Raw genomic sequence first — 17,498 nt, 5'->3', positions numbered from 1 at the left:
CTGAAAAGTGTTTTGTGGTTCACTTGAAGCATAATCAATGCAGTGTTGTGGATCCCTGTCAAGTCAGATGATGGTAGCAGAAGTATAACTAGACAGAGCACACAGGTCACCAGCAAACAAGGGAAGACAACGAGCCTTTTATTGGGCTCTGAATGCCTGCTTGCAATGGCTGCCGATGTTCATAGCATTGTGTGCTGCTTCAGACAGAAATATGTGCCTTTCCATGCTTTCTGGTGTGGGTCTAAAACTTCATAAGATACAGCTTTCCAAAGGACTTAAGTCACAATTGTGTAGGTTGGAAAAAACCTTTAAGATCATCAAGCCCAACTGTAGTAGGAAGACACAACAGCCTTTTTTTGGCATAAGCATGGTCTGAAATGCCCTTATGAGGATGTGATTTACCCTTCGTATTCCAGTCATGTTGTACACCCACGTACAATCTTAGGGTTTCTTTCCATCCTTCCCACTAATCCAGACTACTCTTTTCTATTGTGGGTGTCTGGTTTTGGTTTGACTGGTCCATTTTAAGAACATTTAAGAAATTGTACTTCCTCTGATAACTCTTTAGGTTAAGAAACCTAGGTGGAATTTAATTTGCATTTGGTGTGGTGAATGTTTTACACTGCTTTTGTACGGCTCCTGCAGTCAGACTGGTACAATAAGAATGTCTTGCTGAAGTGTGTGTGACTAAGTAGGCTCTTTGGCTTAGTGGTTGTCCATTAATAAAACTGGTAGTAAAATTGGTTGCCCATTAGTAAAATTGTTCTCTGTGCTACCAGCAGCAGAAGAGCACAGAGTGCCTGGCAGTTTGTTTAAATTAATTACAGCAGTGACTTGAGGCATATTTCACTTGTTACTTCCTTTTGTGGTTAGGTATTTAGAAGGAATTAGTTGCTCCAGGAAACACTTTTGGAAGCCTGAAAGGTTTTCTGAAGGTTTGCAGAAATTGCAGTGCAATGGCAAGAGCTGATGCCTTTAAGAAGCTTGCATCATTTTAAATGAACAGGTGTTTGTTCAGCACAGTCCTCCTCCGTTCCTCTTTGCATATTCATAGAACTGGATCTACTATGGCTCTGTAGCTGCTAACGATCTGGAGTCACACAGCACCTTGTTTTCTGAGTCCTCACAGAAACTGCCTGTAGTGGTCATGATGGCCTGAGACATTGACACGGAGCTGTGGTGGTATTTTTTGTTTGGATTGTTTGTTGTTGGGGGGTTTTTTTGGTTGTTGTGAGGGTTTTTTGTTTGGTTTTCTTCCCCCCCCTTACTCCAAATGCTTAGGCACTTCATGGGGAAGAGTAAGCAGAAAACTGGGAGGGAGAAACGTGAAAAACTGGGTTGTGGTTTGTTGCTGTGAGTTGATCTCCAGGTCTCAATGGTAGCAGTGACATGGTAATTGTGATGAGTTTCTTTGATCTGACTTGTTTTGGATGGCAGGAGAAGCAGAAGGAATTGGATGGGCTGGTATGGGTGGGGAGGAGGCCTCCTCTGTCATGGGCCAGCACATCTCAGGCTGGATGCAAACTGATTATCATGGTAGAGCCCCAAGTGTTACAGGGCTGGGTGCAGAATCAAGTGGGGGCTGTTGTAACATTTGTCTTTCTGCTTGTCTGAAATTGAGCCAAATTTTTCTTTTCTTCAGTGTTTCCTGATGTTCTTTCCAATATTGAAGTTGGGGCTGGGGAGGGACTGTAGATTTGAGCACCACCAACTCCTGCTGCTAGAGATTCTGTAAATAGCCACAAGCAGGACTTCTCTTCCTCCTAGCAATCATATGACTGCTGCTTGGATAGTTATACTCACAAATCTAAGTATGGAAATACTACTGCTGGCTCACTTCAGGCTATTCACTGCAAGTTTAAAGCTACACACATAAATATTCTGATTTTATATATTTTGTCACCAAAAAGTAGTGAAAGATTGATACTGTTAAAACAGTGATTCTTGATATTAGCTTTTACTTTAGAACAGACTTGTGACTTTTTTGACTAAATTTGTCTTCTAATTTCGTATGAAGATGTATTAAACAAATAATTAAGCTTCATTTTATCTATTACTATACTGTTAATGACTGTTTAATTTTGAGAACTCAAATCAGTGCGTTGAACTTGATCCTGCTGTGGAGTACAATTGCAGAATGAATGCAGAGTTGCTGAGTTTGAGGTAGTAACTACTGATCTTAGCTCTAAATTAGCTATATAAATACTCATTTAAAAATATCTTTTGATCATTAGATCTGTTTCCTGTTGTTGTCTCTATCCAGTAGGATGATGATAATGTTGGTAATAAGGACTGTTAGGTGTTGAATATGCAATTGGATTATTTAGAGCTGAAACATCAAAAATGAAATACATAGTTAGGATGTCTGCCTGATCTCTCTAATGCTGAGCAATTTTGGAAGTGACCTATAAGATTTATCATGTTTGCCAAGTAGTTTGGGGAAGATGCTGAGGTGGGAGTATCACAGCTTCTACCTTGATTTGCCAACTTTCAGAGCAATCAGTTTTGCAGCTCTTGGTTGTTAGAGCCTGAAGGTCACTGGGGACAATGTTGAAAACCTGACACTTGCAGGGATAGAGGGCATGTTTGTAGTAGGCAGGTAGGAGGCATGGTCAGGGCTATTTCAGAAAGGGTGTGGGAAGAAAAGCTATGCATCATAAAAACAAAGCTTTTTTGACTCTGCTTCTCTGGAAGAAACCTGTTTTAAAAGGGCACTGTGATTTTTGAGGGCAGCTAATGTTTGGTGTTGTTGTTTGGGTGCATATTCAGGTTACTTGCAGAATAGTCTGAAGAGCTTAAAACATTTCATGTTAAAACTCCTACATCTGCTTTAGTTTGAGAACACCTTTCCTCTTGTTTTGCTCAGGAATTAAAACTTGAACATACTGAGAATTTTGCAAGTGGTTAAACTTCTGCTCACTCACAACTACAATTAGAAAACAAAATTGGAGCAAGAGTATTTTTACCCCTTATCTCATACCATCACTCAAATGTATATGGTATTGTAGAAACTGCATCATGGTAACAAAGGCTGTTGAAAAAACAGTTCTTGTACTCAAATAGTAATTAAAAGTATAAATACTGAACCTTGGTTTCTTTAAAATCTACCATTTGAGGCTTAAGGCATATGGAATCTGTTGAAACAGTTTAAGTCCTGAAGTATAGTAAGGGAATGTGTAGAATTAGGTGAAGGAGAAGAATTTTAAAGATTGCAAGTAGAAATCAGGTGCTTTGCATTTCATGAGCACATTCTACAAATACTTTGCAAAAGGAGTGTTGAATGATGAAATTGGATGCTGGGATCTGCTTGCCCTGCTGTGACAGGCAGCTTTAGGTATTTAGACCAGTACATGATGCACCAGTCAGTTGTTAGAGCAGCTCAGTCTGGAATATAAATTATGCAGCCACACACTTTAATGGTTTAATGTATTAACAATAGTAAACTTATTTAAGTTTTGAATTAAGGAATTTTCTCTGATTAATCTGTGTTGTTGTGGTTTTTTTTTTTTTTTAATTAAGGTGTGCAAACAGATTTGGCTTGGCCTATTTGATGATAGATCATCAGCAATTCCAGACTTCAGGGATCCACAGAAAGTAAAGGAATTTCTACAGGAAAAATATGAAAAGAAAAGATGGTAAGATACCTTTACTATTATAAAGGTTGCCCCTATGATGAGGAGTGAAGATGGACTTTTTGCTCTCATTTTGAATGTTATTTCCTTCTTTGAATCTGCTTACATACTCTAAAGTGAAATGATTTCTGAACTTTATGTAGAGCTCCTATAGGAAGCAGAGAAGGCAAACTAAACAAGCTTCTCAGTGTTCATATTGATGGAACAGAAATGGCATAAGAGGGTGTCAACAACAGTGTAAAGTAACAATTTTGCAAACTGTTATTTCCCATCCGGTTTATTAGTATGGGAAAGACATGTTTTGTATTGAATAAGTGCTAAAAACATTGATGACTTTAAATTCTAGTCCATTAATAAAAACCAACTCTGTCATATTTAAAGAATAGGTACTTTGCAAACTACTGATACGGTCTATTGCAGGATCAGGGTTTCAGTAGCAAAGCTGAAATCTGCCAGTTCTCAACTTCAGACTCAAGAACTTCCATGTGAAACTTGTGAAAACCATTGCTCTTCTTGCATGTAGGTATGTTCCTCCAGAGCAAGCAAAGGTGGTGGCATCAGTCCATGCATCCATCTCGGGCTCTTCTGCCAGTAGTACAAGCAGCACGCCTGAGGTGAAGCCACTCAAATCTCTCTTGGGAGAAGCTGCACCCGCACTGCACTTAAACAAGGGCACACCTAGCCAAGTGAGTAATGATTGCTGAGGGGCACAGGACTGTTTGCAGTCCTTGTAACTCTTTCAGTGGCACAAAAATTCTTGCAGTAACAGCTGCTGTGATCTGTAGGAACTGATATGATCACTGTATATTGTATATTTTTCTGAAGTATATACATGTTTGCAGATCAGGTACTAAATGAAGTTTGTTTCTATTGACCAAACTGATTTTTAATGGTTATTTTCAGTAAATAGAGTTGTCCATTGTGATAGGGTTAATTAATTGTCTTTTGCATAAATACCTCTAAAGTTTAGACCTAATGTGCTATATTTTAATTTTTGCATTTTCTCTCTAAAAATAAGTAAACGACTGATGTTGTTAACTGTGAGATTAGTAGTGACTATGTGGATGAAAGCATGTCATATTGAAGTCAATATGACTTCCTATGCATTCTGAAACTGTCTTATGCTGTAATGTAAAGTCAGACAACACTGTGTACTTAGATTTTTGGAGGGAAGACAGTTTGTTTGAAAACTGCCGTCAGGATACAGGCAACTCTTAAATGGACCTCTTTTAACTCAAACAGTAGCAAATTGCAACTTCAAGCCTTGCTATTAAATTCTTCAATTTTTCTCTCTTATACTGAATTCTAATTTTTTTTTCAGAATGTAGTGAATAAATATTTTCTGTCTTGTAAAATTAAGTTTTATTGCTTGTATTTGTACAGTATTTACAGTTTCAAATGCAAAATCTGAAGTTGCTAATAATATCTTGCTACTTTAGTTTTCTGGGTGCATTTAAACCATGTAAATCTGCAAGAGTTCCTTTAAGAGCCAGAGTAATAGCATATAAATAGTCTTCCTTATACTGTGGGAGGAGGGTGTGTACTACATACAGCATCTTAAACTTCAGGAATAAATGTGTTGTTAAAGAAATAAGCTTAGTCTAGCCTTCTAATATTTTGTAAATGTCAGTGTGGTAAAACACCACCTTTTTGTACTCGCTAATTGAAATCTTGTTTGTAGTCTCCTGTTGTAGTTCGATCTCAAGGACAGCAGCAACAAGAAAAGAAACAATTTGACCTCCTCAGTGACCTTGGCTCAGATATCTTTGCTGCTGCCCCTCCTCAGTCAACTGCTACAGCGAATTTTGCTAATTTTGCACACTTCAACAGTCATACAGGTAGGTATTTGTACCACTGTACCCTTTTTAATTGTATAAAATGTAGTTTTAATTTTGATGGCTTTTGACTAAACTTCATGAGATGTATGTAATCTCTGTGCCTTAGGAATGTGGTATTGTTGAAAGTTTCTTTCAGGTCTTTATAAAGAAAGGTTGAAGACAGAAAGACTGACAATTCTGCTTTGGGAAGTGGGGGTTGCTATAGCTGTTCTCTAGGATATATATGATTACACTGTTTCTGCCTACTACTAAACTTTAGGTTCTTTGGGGGAAAGAGTGAGAGGATGAGTAATAAATTGTTGAGAGAAGCTGATATCAGACCTTCAATTTTCTTTCTGAAAATTATTAGGAAGAGCATTCATGAAAAGCAAGCAGATACAGAGACTTTAAAGCAGTTCAAATGTATTGATAATAACTACCAGTTTGTCAAAGGAGAAACCAAGGCTTGCCCAGTTTAAAGAGTGATCTCATCTTTTGTGTGTGTGTCTGTTTGAAAGCTGAGTACTGCCCATGTGAGCAGTATTCTGTAGTTTCAGGAAGGATAAACAAGCCTTGAGCATATGTATTGACTGAGGAAAGAGGATAGGCCTTGCATTCTTAGAGGATGACTTCAGTAAAATATATTGAACCCTCAGGGTTTTTTTTTCCCAGCCAAAGACCAAGAGCCATAGAAATGTATCCTGAAGACAAAGTCAATTCTGTGGTCAGTGAAGTTTCTTGTTGCTAGCTTGTCTTGTAGTTGTGGGAAAGTACCTTTGCCTGCCTGGTCTGAATAGGCTTTTCATCTAGTTGTTCTGAGAGAAACTGTGATGCTGCTAAGCTACTCGGAGAGATTTCTTGCAAATCAGTCCTGAAACTGTTAACAGACAAGATAAACTATCATAGGCTGGACTTCAGGTTCACACCTGAGGTGCTGAGCAAAATACTAAGATCTATCCAAATTGATGTGAAATAAATGTCTGAATTCAGTAACACTGCAACAGCAATTGTTATTCTATGTGTTTTGTAAAATCCTTAAAATTAGATTTCATGTTAATCAAAATTTTGGAGGTGTTTTAACTGGGAGAACTTCTGCTGGCCAGTGCTGCATAGTGTTACTGAAAAGGCTGCAGATGGTTAATTTTTTCTAGTAATTTCTTTCCAAACTTGTTGCTGAATGATTCTTTATTTATATACCCTTTATTATTCTTAGTGCTTTTTAGGAGATGAAAATTCCATTAAAGCAGTATTTCAATACTGTGTTCCAAATCTAGGTAAAATTCCACTGCGTCTCTGCTGGGTAATTTTTAGAAGGATAGAAAGCTGTAGGAACACTCCAGAATAAATAAAATCTGAGGAGAGAGTCTGTTAATTTCTGGTCACAAACTAACCACTGTGGTCATTCCCATGACTTCTTACCATAAGTTTTAGAGCCCCAAGCAGTATCAGTGCTAGTAAATCAGTTTCTAAAAGGCAGAAACCTGATGCTGAGTGTGTGATAGCTGAACATGTATTGCAGACTTGCTACCTGAGGGTGTTTTCTAACTTGCTGTAGTAAAATGCTTGTAAGGCATGTCTTGTGTGCTGTAAGTACAGGGTAGTGTTTGTGAAATGAATAACAAAATGTTACAGACTCTTCCTTTGGAACACAAGGAGGGTTGATCAGTCTGCCAGCTTTGGCAGAAATGAATTTGAAATGCTCATTAAGGAGCTGTCTAAACGTGTAATTTTTGTTAGCAATTACACACTGCTAAGGAGGATGGGAGAATTTGCACTTAGTCCAGTGCTCCTTTCTCGAAGTTTACAGTCTGATCTTCTTGTTTTAGGGCTTGGTTTTAGCTGTGAGTGGACTTTTTTCCCTTCCTGTTCACAATACCAACTAAATCACTGAAGAAACCAGCAAATTAAGATCCTTCAATACAAGTTACTGAGTGTGGCAGCTGATAGGAAAATATAACAAACTTGTCCTGTAATCTGGGAAGTGTAGGTGTAAATCTTGAAAATGATGCAGGAACTGCAATTTGTGATATGTTTCTGCTTTCCAAGTTCTTTAATGTATTAAGCCGGTTCAGGATATTGTTGCTTGTTGAAGGAGAAACATACTGACCTTATGTTTGCTGTCAGTATTTAATTTACAAAGTTCTGTAATTTCTGCAAAATTGAGATTTTGATTTGTCTGTAGTTTATAGATTGGTAATTGCAACAAGGATCAAAATTTTTGGCACGTAAGTTTCTTAAAAACTGATGGAATAGATGACCTGCACAAAAGATATGACAAAAGTGTAGTGACACAGCACAACTGTATTACAGATAACATGGAAGAAGAGACTTTATCTAGAAAAAACAAAATAGTATAAGAATTATTTTGTAGAGTTGTGGTTTTTTTTTTTTTTTTTTTTTACTTTAGGTATACGTAGATTTTATTTTAGTTTTTTTTTTCTATTTTTTAGTGTTTCATTCCTTTATTACATAGGAGGTAGTACAAACCTCACAGAAGAAACTGCAGAGATTGTAGGAGCAGCTGGCATTGCCATGACTGCTGTTGTCATCCCTGGCTGTAGCCAACTGGCTTTTGTACTGCCTTGTTGGTCTGCAGTGTCAAGGGCAGCTGTAAATCCATGGCAATCTGCAACCCCCTGCAGTTCCTGAGCTTACTTAGGATTGTTTTTGGGTTTTTGTGTGGAGAACTGAATTTTGGAATTGGCAATTTATGTATTGTCCAGGTGAAGGAGAGTACAAGTCTTGCCCGGTCTTTACTTTTGTGTCACATTTACAAAGGTTGACATTTTACTGCATAAAATAAAACGAGATTAATATCAGAATACTCTGCTGAAAAGGTTTTGCAGCAGTACTATTTGAACACGGGCTCACTTGAAGGTCATCCTTTCTGTGTCAGCTGATAGAGTAAAATGAAGTGTTTTGTAATGTAATACACTCCAGTTTTTAATTTGGGCCCAAAAGATATTTCATTTAAGATTCTTGACATAGTTTTCTGTTTGTGTGAGTGATTAAAATGAATAATCTTGCCCTTATTCTAGAAGTGACATTTAAGTGCTTAATCCTCTTTGGTCAACTAAACATCAGTCTCTTGCCTGTCCAATTGATGCATTAGGATGAAAGTATCACTTTCATTTTTAAAGTAAATTCTTAATCTCTTCCTATTAAAAAACTATTGGTTTAAACACCAAAACAGCTCAAACTTGGGGATTTGGAGTCTGTAAAATGCTGTTTGAACCAATACACAGGATATCATAGAAGTAATTTTTTGTCTGTTTGTGCCAACTTTTTGCTCACTTCAATAACTTTCCCATGATCTTGCTTTCACTTTGATATTCTTTTTTTCTCCTTGCTGACTCCCATGCTGTGGTGGGTTCCAGGTGCCCAGGGGGCTGTGTGTTCACTCTCCCATCAGCAAGGTTGGGGAAGACAAGAAAAAGCTGCTGAGTCAAGAGAAAGTAACTGGGCAAACCAGACTTGACTTATTTATTGACAATAATAGAGTAGGATAGTAAAAGAATAAAATGAAATCCGCCTTCATCCCTTCTTGTGAGGTGTAGGTGTGTGACGTGTCCTGACCATTTTAGTTCCTCCCCATGAGGGAGCTGAGGAATGGGCATTGCAGTTAAATCATGACATTTTGTCTCTGTTGCTACTTCTTCCTCATGCTGTTCCCCTGCTCCAGTGTGGGTCCTTTCCATGGGGTGCTGTCCTTCAGGCAGGGTCACAGCTCCTGCCAGAAACCTGCTCCAGGAGCAGCTTTCCATGAGCTCCAGGCTCCTCATGCCCTCCTACCTGCTCTGGCATGGCTCCTCCAAGGCTGCAGGGTGAATGTGTTACACCATGGTCCTTCATGGGCTGCAGTGGGACAGCCTTCCTTACCATGGTCTTCTCCATGGGCCTGGAGCATGTCCTTCCCTCCCTCTTGGCTGACCTTGGTATCTGCAGTGTTTTCTCTTGCATTTTCCTCATTCCTCTCTGCCACAGCTGCTGCACACTGGTTTTTAACCTTTTTAACCACAGTGCCCCAGCCAGCACTGCTGGTAGCCTTGGCTTTGCGCAGTGGTGGGGCAGTCTTGGAGCTGCAGCAGCTGTGCAGCAATGGGGGCAGCTTCTGTTCACTCCTCACAGGGACCACCCTGGCTGCTCCCTGCTGCCAAAACCATGCTCTGTAACCTAATGCTTATGCACATGGTTTATTAAATGTGGTATTGAGTCCAGCCAAACCTCACTCTCTCCCAGGGTACTCGGGGAAGGAAAGTGCAGGCACTTTCCTGCTAATTTATATTAGCAGCATTGTGGAGTGCAGTAGTTCGTATTAAAATGTCTTTTCAGTTTTTAAGTTTATAGTACAGATATTTTTGAATAGAAATTAATTTAAATAATACAACTTTTAATTAGCACTATCAGATTATTAAGTTACAGTACTTCAGCAATCAGCATAATTTATTCTCTTTGTATATACTTAATCTGCAAAATCTCTCCAGAATAAACAAATTCTAACCAAAAAATATAATGTATTGCCATCTGTTATTCCAGAAGGTGTTGTGTGAGCTTTCTTTAGATTGTAATTCAAGTTATCTTTATAAAAAGGTTTGGTTTGCATTTGATTAAAAACATTTTTTCCTTTGTTGCTTATAATAGAGTTGAAGGGCTTCTGTGGAGCTTACCAGTTAGGTGTGCAATTTCTGTTGAGTCTATAGATGCTTGAATGTCCAGCTGGTCAAAATTAGATTAGTGTTAACTTCTGTTTTCTCCTATAGTATGGCACAAAAGGAAGGCAAAAAATGAAGTTTTACTTGAAATTTCCTTGCATTTAATTTTGTGGATACACCATGAATGCTATCTTCTTGTCACTGGCATTGATTTTCCATATTTCTGTACTCTGATTTAGTTTTTTTTAAAGACTGAATTTTCCAGTTAAATGAATTTATAAACCTAGCCAAAACTATTCAGGCTGTGCCAACCAAAATTCACCTGAGGAAGAAGCACTTGGTGTATGAGGAATTTGAATTGCCAATGTGTTACAAGAATACCTTCTATTTTTGTGCACAAAGAAATGTTCAGTTAGCTCACAAGTTCTAGTTTTGGAAACCAGGTATTCTGTACTTTGTGGCTGTTTTTTCCTGGGCAGCCAGCGCCGCAAGCACTGAGGGTTAAGCTGGAGTGGATCCCATTGGGTCATAGAGTTGTGAGCAGCAGCTTGTGTGGGAAAGACAGGAGTGGCATTAACTGATACAGCAGTGTGAAGGTGATTTGTGAGAGCTTGTTCAAAGACAACTTTCAATTGTAGAATAACATGTAATTTTCTTCATGTCAAAAGCAGCACATGTATGGTAGGCCATAACCCTTGAAGGCTGTCATGACCATGAATTCAGTTAATACATCTGTTTTTGTGTTTATTTCCCATATCCATTAACATGTTTTGTTCCTTTGCGATTTACAGCGCAGAACTCTGCCAATGCAGGTTTTGCAAACTTTGATGCATTTGGACAGTCTAGTGGCTCGAGTAATTTTGGAGGTTTCCCCACAGCAAGTCAGTCTCCTTTTCAGCCCCAAAATACAGGTAGAAGTCCTAGCACTTTTGATTAATCCTTAATTGAAATAATCCTTACCTTTATGTTGAAAGGTACCGAAGTTGAGTTTTCTTGCATCTGCCTGCTTTAATGTGATCAAGCCATCTGAAGCTCTGGGGAAACTCAAAATGAATTCCTTGTGTTTGGTGTTGATTTTTTTTTTTCCCCTAACGCTACTCAGAAGTCTGATTTATGGCACTGTGTTTGTTAGCTCTACACCTGAAATAACTATGAAAAGAATAAACTCTACTGGTTTTAATAAGTATTGAATTGACTCTGTCTTCTAAGAGAAGCACTTCAGTAGATCCAAAAGGATGTCACAGTACCAAACAAGTGTGTGTCTGCATATGTATGGCATGTGCACACACTTCAGTGTGTTTGACTTCATGTGTAGAGCCTATTGCTAAGATTTATTTTGCTTTCCTTTAATTTGATCATGCTTTAGAACTTCTGCTTGAGTTTACACTTGCTGTTTGTCTAGATCTTTGGCTGACTGACTTTCTTTTCCTTTTTTTTTTCTTTTGAGTGTGGTGTTGTTTTAAACTTTTTTTTCAAATTTTCTTTCTCCCTTCTTATGTTAACTTTAACCCACACACAATTTCTGGCTGTCCAGCGTTCAGAACGCTTTCATCTAGCTGCAGTTTTGGTGAATTTACTTCAGCTTTTCCTCTCCAGGCTGTACACAGTAAGTTCCACGCAGTGGAAAACTCAGCTTGCTTCATTTTATGCCATTGTAGTATAGCACTTCCATTCCTACTGTTGCATATGTTTCAACTTGTTGCTTATGCTTTTAGAAAGTTGTGTTTCTGTTTTAGAAAGTTCTGTAGTATGAGTGGAATCATCAACCAACTGTTATAAAATGTGGTGCACTTAATGGAACAACTCATTTAAATTTGTGACCTGCCTAGATTAAATTGTCTGGACAATGAAGAGATGGAAGCTCATGGTGTCATACTTGATCTGAAGTTCAGTTGTATGGACTCATATAAAATTTATAAAATTGATTTATGTATCTCTGACTTCAGTGGAGATTTGTTATAAAAGAGCTGTGTTGTGTCTTCCCCTAACCTCTTTCCTGATTGGATGCAATCTAAAATTCTTGAGAACAGAGAACAAAACTCTTTAAACCTGGGCATGAAATCATATAACTTTTGGACTTCCAGGCACTTTTTTTTTTGTTTAGGATTATAGCTGACATCTGAAATGACTAAACATTGAACCACTAAGCAAATGTAAATAGTAGTTATTTGTTAGCCACATATGGTAGGGAAATGAAGCTTCTGTATTTTGAGTATTGAAGATTAAGACAAATTAATCTTTTTCCAGGAAACTTTTATTGTTGAAATTACTTTTAACAGCTAAAAATAGCATGTAGTTTTCAGGATAAAATTATGACTGTGATTTAAAGTGTTGAAGTTTGGGGTGTTTATCCCTGATATGCAGTCAAAACACTATTTTATGATTTTTTTCTGATGGCCCACTGAACTTTGAAGGAAATGGGAAAGAGCCTTAAATGGGTAGGATGGGGCAGGCAAACACATTGCCTCACATAGCCACAAAGGGAGGGTTATTGTGCCATCAGTTACATTTGGAGAAACTTCCTAACTTTGGAGCATTGATCATGTTTAACTTAATTTGTTACAGGTGGAAGTGCTGGATCAGTGAATGCTAATTTTGCTCACTTTGATAACTTCCCCAAATCCTCCAGTGCTGATTTTGGATCCTTCAATGCTTCTCAGAGCAACGCCACAGCAACTGCAGCCAGTAAAGCTGCAGTGAATAAACTGAATCTTCAGTCAGCTGACAAATATGCAGCTCTTGCTAATTTAGATAATATCTTCAGTGCAGGGCAAGGTATTAAACTTTATTGTTTGCCATGGTTATTCTATATGTGTATAGTTACCACAAGGATGGCTGTCCTTGTCCAAGTACTGTTACAGTATTTCAAAATTTCTCTAAGTGATCAGCAGAATTTTGTTTCGATGTACCCTTAAATATGCAAGATATGAGTTTTAAGACATCATTTCAAAAGGATATCATTAGAAGACTGCTGTTTGGGAACCTATTTCCCATTGAGATGAGTAATTCAAAATTAAAATATCTAAATAATCATTACTTCAATAATGAAAACATGCAAAAATACCAATACATATTTTATATTTGTACTACAACCTAGAGTGGATGCTCTGGAATGGAGAGCTGCAGTTGTTGCAAAGAGCTACCAGAGCAGTTTTCTTCCTCTCTGCCACAAAAACAATTGGCTTTTGTTTTTCATAAAATAGTAGCAATGCTATTTGGATTTAGTTGATCATAAATTGAGGAGAAAAAGCTACTTATTCTGTTCTTCTCAAATGGTGTGTTAAAACTTATGTTCATTTGTACTCTAGAGGTTTTTTCTGAAACGGATTATTCGAGGTTAGGTGTTTTGTTCATTTTCTAGTTGAAGATGAATGGATTCTTTTTCTAGGAAAACAAAAGCTCTTTGGGGCTGCAGAGTACCTATAGAGGCAGGACATTTTGCTGACAGCTAATGGCTTGTTAAATACTTTTCCCTCTATGCCCTAGTGCATATTTAATTTTTGTCTGCAACTGTCTGTGAACTTTCATGTAGTTCTCAGTGTCAGCAGGGCAGAAAGTGAAACTATCTCCAGTATGCTTCACCTGCTTGCTTTCCTTCTAGGTGGGAGTGAGCAGGGAAGTGGCTTCAGCACAGCAGTGTCCTCAGCAGGCCCTGCCCTGTCAGCCCCCAACCAGTCAAGTGCGTCTTCGGACAAGTACGCGGCGCTGGCGGAGCTGGACAGCGTCTTCAGCTCCACGGCCACCTCCAGCAACGCCTACACCGCCACCAGTAACGTCAGCAGGTACGCTGCTCGCTGCCCACCCTGCCTGCAGCAGCACCCAGCAGCTGCAAGGCGTTTCTCAGACCTGTTCTTTTCCAAACTGGGAAGCATTGAATGAGTTTAGAGGCAGTGCTGAAACTGCATCTCTTGTTTTCAATAATGGCAGGACTGAGGGATGGCTGACTCTAGGAATACTGTCAGCGGAATGTTCTCTACTTCTTTCTAATCATGACGTGCTAAACCTGTTAGATGGTAGCAATTTGCTCTGCAGAGCACCTGCATGCTTACTCCAAGTCAGAGGATCATCCCTGAAAAAAGAATTCACATATTTTTAATGTAAATGGTGCCACCCATTTCTGGATCATTGAAGTAACAAATACCAAATGCCTGTTAGGGGCTTGGCATTGCAAGTGCCCCTAAGGCTTTTGCTTTGCAACCTTTATGCTGCTGGCCTTAGTTCTATATTCCTCCTCCTACTGTTGGTGGAGATGACTTTCCATTGCTCAGCACCAGTGAGAGTGTCTCACCCTGGCATCAGGGAGGTACACTGCAGTCTGCAAACTGCACATGAATGTTCATCCCCTTTCTTTTACATGCCAGCAGTAACTGTAAATTGTATTTAATTATTAAACAAGCAATTCTGACTTCACTGAATGGATTGTATAAATTATTTCCAGCAATGCTTTTGGAACAGTACCTGTAGCTGCTACAGCACAGACACAGCCTGCATCTTCAAGCGTGCCTGCTCCATTTGGAGGTATGGAAGTGTTACTAACACCCTTGGGGACTATAAGTAAGCAGTCTACTAATTTTTACTTGATAATGCTCTGCTTTGACACCACTAGTACTGCTAATAAAGGTGCTGTTAACAAAAAAGTACTTCTGTCAAAATAACTATATTTTTAATGTATCTTATATATTCCTGATTTTTGGCCTAATTTTAGGTATTTGTGTCTTCGTATAAAGGTTGTGTAGACTTCATGTGAGTGAAATTTGCTGTTAGAGAAATGCTTACTTAGTAAAATGTCTTTAATCTTTCAGCAACACCTTCCACAAATCCATTTGTAGCTGCCCCTGTTGCCCCAGTGGCACCTTCAACAAATCCATTCCAGACCAATAGCCGAGGAGCAACAGGTTAGGAAAAAATACACTGAGTGTTTGAGAAACTTTCTTTAAAGAATTGCATTGATTCTTTTTTCCTGTATCTGTGTAATATGTTTCTTAAAGATTTTCTGTATTATCTGTCCCTAGTCTGACATGTTTTGTGTTTGCTCAATGTTGAAGTGCAATTCTAGGATTTCAAATGGTGGTGATGAACAATGTCGAAATGATCTGTTTGAGCTCTACCTGTCTGTGGTATATGTATCACCAGCTGGCTTCCTTCCAAAACTATAACCTTGGCTTTAGAGCATGCTTTATAGAAGGTAGCCCTGAAATGAGGGATCTTGAAAGCTCTTCTGTTTAATTTCTTTCTTTATTTCTAAGTGTTGAAAGCTCTCAAAACCAAAGAGCTGGAGCCAGAACCATCCCAAGGCTCTTGGGATGCTAGCTCCTCACCAGTCCACTTAATTAGTACATTAGTGTCTCTTTTTTAAAGTATATGATTAATCTTTACGCTCATTTTTATATTAATTTTCTGTGGGGTGATTCTGTAGAATCATAATTCTATGGGCAAAATGTAATCACTTTTTAAGAAAGCAAACTTCTACTTTAAAATTATGAACTTGGATTAGATGGCTGCTAGGTTATGCTGATTTTCCTCTACAGAGCAAGTGCTAAATTTTGACATTTTTATCTATTAGCTGGACCTCAACAGATTAAAATCTACTGATGTGTGCATTTTGACATTTGAAATGTGGTTTGCTCAGTGATTTAGGTAGGCTGAGTTAAAAACTGATTTGATAAATTTTTGTCCTCTATTAAAATTATTTCTGTTTTCAGTCCTTTTTGAGATATTATGCAGCTAAATTTGTTCAGATATTTAATGCCCAAAATACCTTTTTTCTTTATTTTAATCCCATTCCTAAATGGGCTAGTTTGGATCATCGTTAAGAATTTGTAGCCTCTTTAGATAAATTTCTTGAGTATGGCACCTCTATCCTTCCACCTTCTATGCAGCTGTCCCTGGCTTGCTGAGGTTCCAAGCCTTTGGCAGCATCCTGATGTTCCACACTGGGTGACAGAGATAATGTCTATAAGTAAAGATAATGTTCATCCCCTTTTAGTGTAAGGTGTAAACTTACAGCTTGTCCTTTTATGTGTTCTTCCTGCATGAACGTTGCTGTTAAATACATGGGAGATCTATTTTGTAGAGCTTATTTCTCATGGTTTTCTAATACTAATCTATGGCTGGTCGTGCTATTGATGAACTGTTTGGTACATATATGTGTATCTATTTCTCTCTATATATAAAAAATTAAGAAATGACTGTTCAAGAGTGTATAAATGATTTGACATTGTCTGGTCTCTTTGTGGCTTCCATAAGGCCTCTCGGGAGCAATGCACTCTCACATATTTCCTCAGGCTCATTTTGGTAGGTGGCCACATTTGGTATCAAGTTTCTTGTGGCTAATTGTTCTTGCTTGTAAAAGCTTATTGACAGCTATCTGGTTCTCTGCACAAAGCATTGTGGAAGGCTTCTTAAAAATGGAGTGGGTGTGGATATTTGGCAAGTGGGCAGAGGGAGAGAAGAGCATACATAGACATCCTGTTGAGCAACCAAAACAAAACCATTATTGGTATCATCTATGGTCACCATATAGTGCCTATGAATGACTGTTGAAGTTTCTGCCAACAGTAGTTTGATGCCTTTTGGGATATCCCAAGTCCCCTGCTGATTTTGTTGTGCTTCTTTTTGCCGTTTTAGCCAAGTTTGCTGTGGAGTAGCTGCTCTGCTCACTGTAACTTGAGAACAGTGTTGGTACATTAGTTTTGCGTGCACGTGTCTACACTTTGTCTGTACAATGTCTTGCCCTTGAACACTTTTGGGGTAAATACTTCAACTGATAATTAAGCTATATTCATTAAATTTATTTTATTAGCTTTATTAAACAGTTGAGCTTGCATAAAATGTAGCTTGTAACATTTCAAAAGAGAAGTCCTGTTTAACTAGCATAGAATACCTGGTGTCTGTATTTGTACCAAAAATCTTCCTATGCACTTCTCTTTTCAAGAACAACTCCCAAAAGACTGAATAATGGTTTTGTTACTATACTTGTGCACCTCATGTGCTCCTGTTTATTTGCTGAAGGCATGGGGAAATGCTTATGAGCTTGTGTGTTCTTTATTTGAAATATTCAGCAGAGAATCAGATGAAAAGTTTTGGGCTCTTTTTGTTTTAAGTTCTACCTCAACAGTAAGAGAGTTTGCAGCAGAAACTTTGTGTGCAAATAATGTGCATGGTGAGAATCTCCTTAAAGACATTAAAGATGGGATTCTAAAAGGGGATGCATGTATCCCTTTGTTTTTTTTTATTTATAACCTCCTGTAGTGCAGCTTGAAGTAGGAAAGTTCTTTCATGCTTTTCTAAGGAGAAAAACAGAGGGGCTTAGGCTGCCTGAACCTGCTTGCTTCTTATGTGTACAGACTTCTACCAGAAAAACTGTGGGGGAAATATATGATAACACTCGGAAGAAA

General features: G+C 38.3%; 1 protein-coding gene across 9 annotated transcripts in view; it reads left to right on the top strand.

Moving 5' to 3' along the window:
* Window positions 1–17,498, top strand: part of AGFG1 (ArfGAP with FG repeats 1) — a 35,717-nt gene that overhangs the window by 16,330 nt on the left and 1,889 nt on the right. For 2 of the 9 annotated variants that reach the window (XM_059478991.1, XM_059478990.1), the window contains exons 3-12: window positions 3,520–3,635; window positions 4,156–4,318; window positions 5,314–5,470; window positions 10,893–11,012; window positions 11,636–11,707; window positions 12,667–12,876; window positions 13,703–13,883; window positions 14,540–14,619; window positions 14,904–14,996; window positions 16,348–16,395. In XM_059478991.1, the coding sequence (XP_059334974.1) occupies window positions 3,520–3,635; window positions 4,156–4,318; window positions 5,314–5,470; window positions 10,893–11,012; window positions 11,636–11,707; window positions 12,667–12,876; window positions 13,703–13,883; window positions 14,540–14,619; window positions 14,904–14,996; window positions 16,348–16,395 (1,240 nt within the window). The remainder of the gene's footprint in view (window positions 1–3,519; window positions 3,636–4,155; window positions 4,319–5,313; window positions 5,471–10,892; window positions 11,013–11,635; window positions 11,708–12,666; window positions 12,877–13,702; window positions 13,884–14,539; window positions 14,620–14,903; window positions 14,997–16,347; window positions 16,396–17,498) is intronic. The other 7 variants (XM_059478993.1, XM_059478992.1, XM_059478994.1 and 4 more) reach the window with 6 other exon arrangements.

The sequence above is a fragment of the Ammospiza nelsoni genome, chromosome 10 (genome assembly GCF_027579445.1).
Source record: "Ammospiza nelsoni isolate bAmmNel1 chromosome 10, bAmmNel1.pri, whole genome shotgun sequence".
In the NCBI taxonomy this organism is placed as follows: domain Eukaryota; kingdom Metazoa; phylum Chordata; class Aves; order Passeriformes; family Passerellidae; genus Ammospiza; species Ammospiza nelsoni.
Note: the sequence above shows the minus strand (reverse complement) of the source record. Positions and strands in the feature narration are given on the sequence as shown.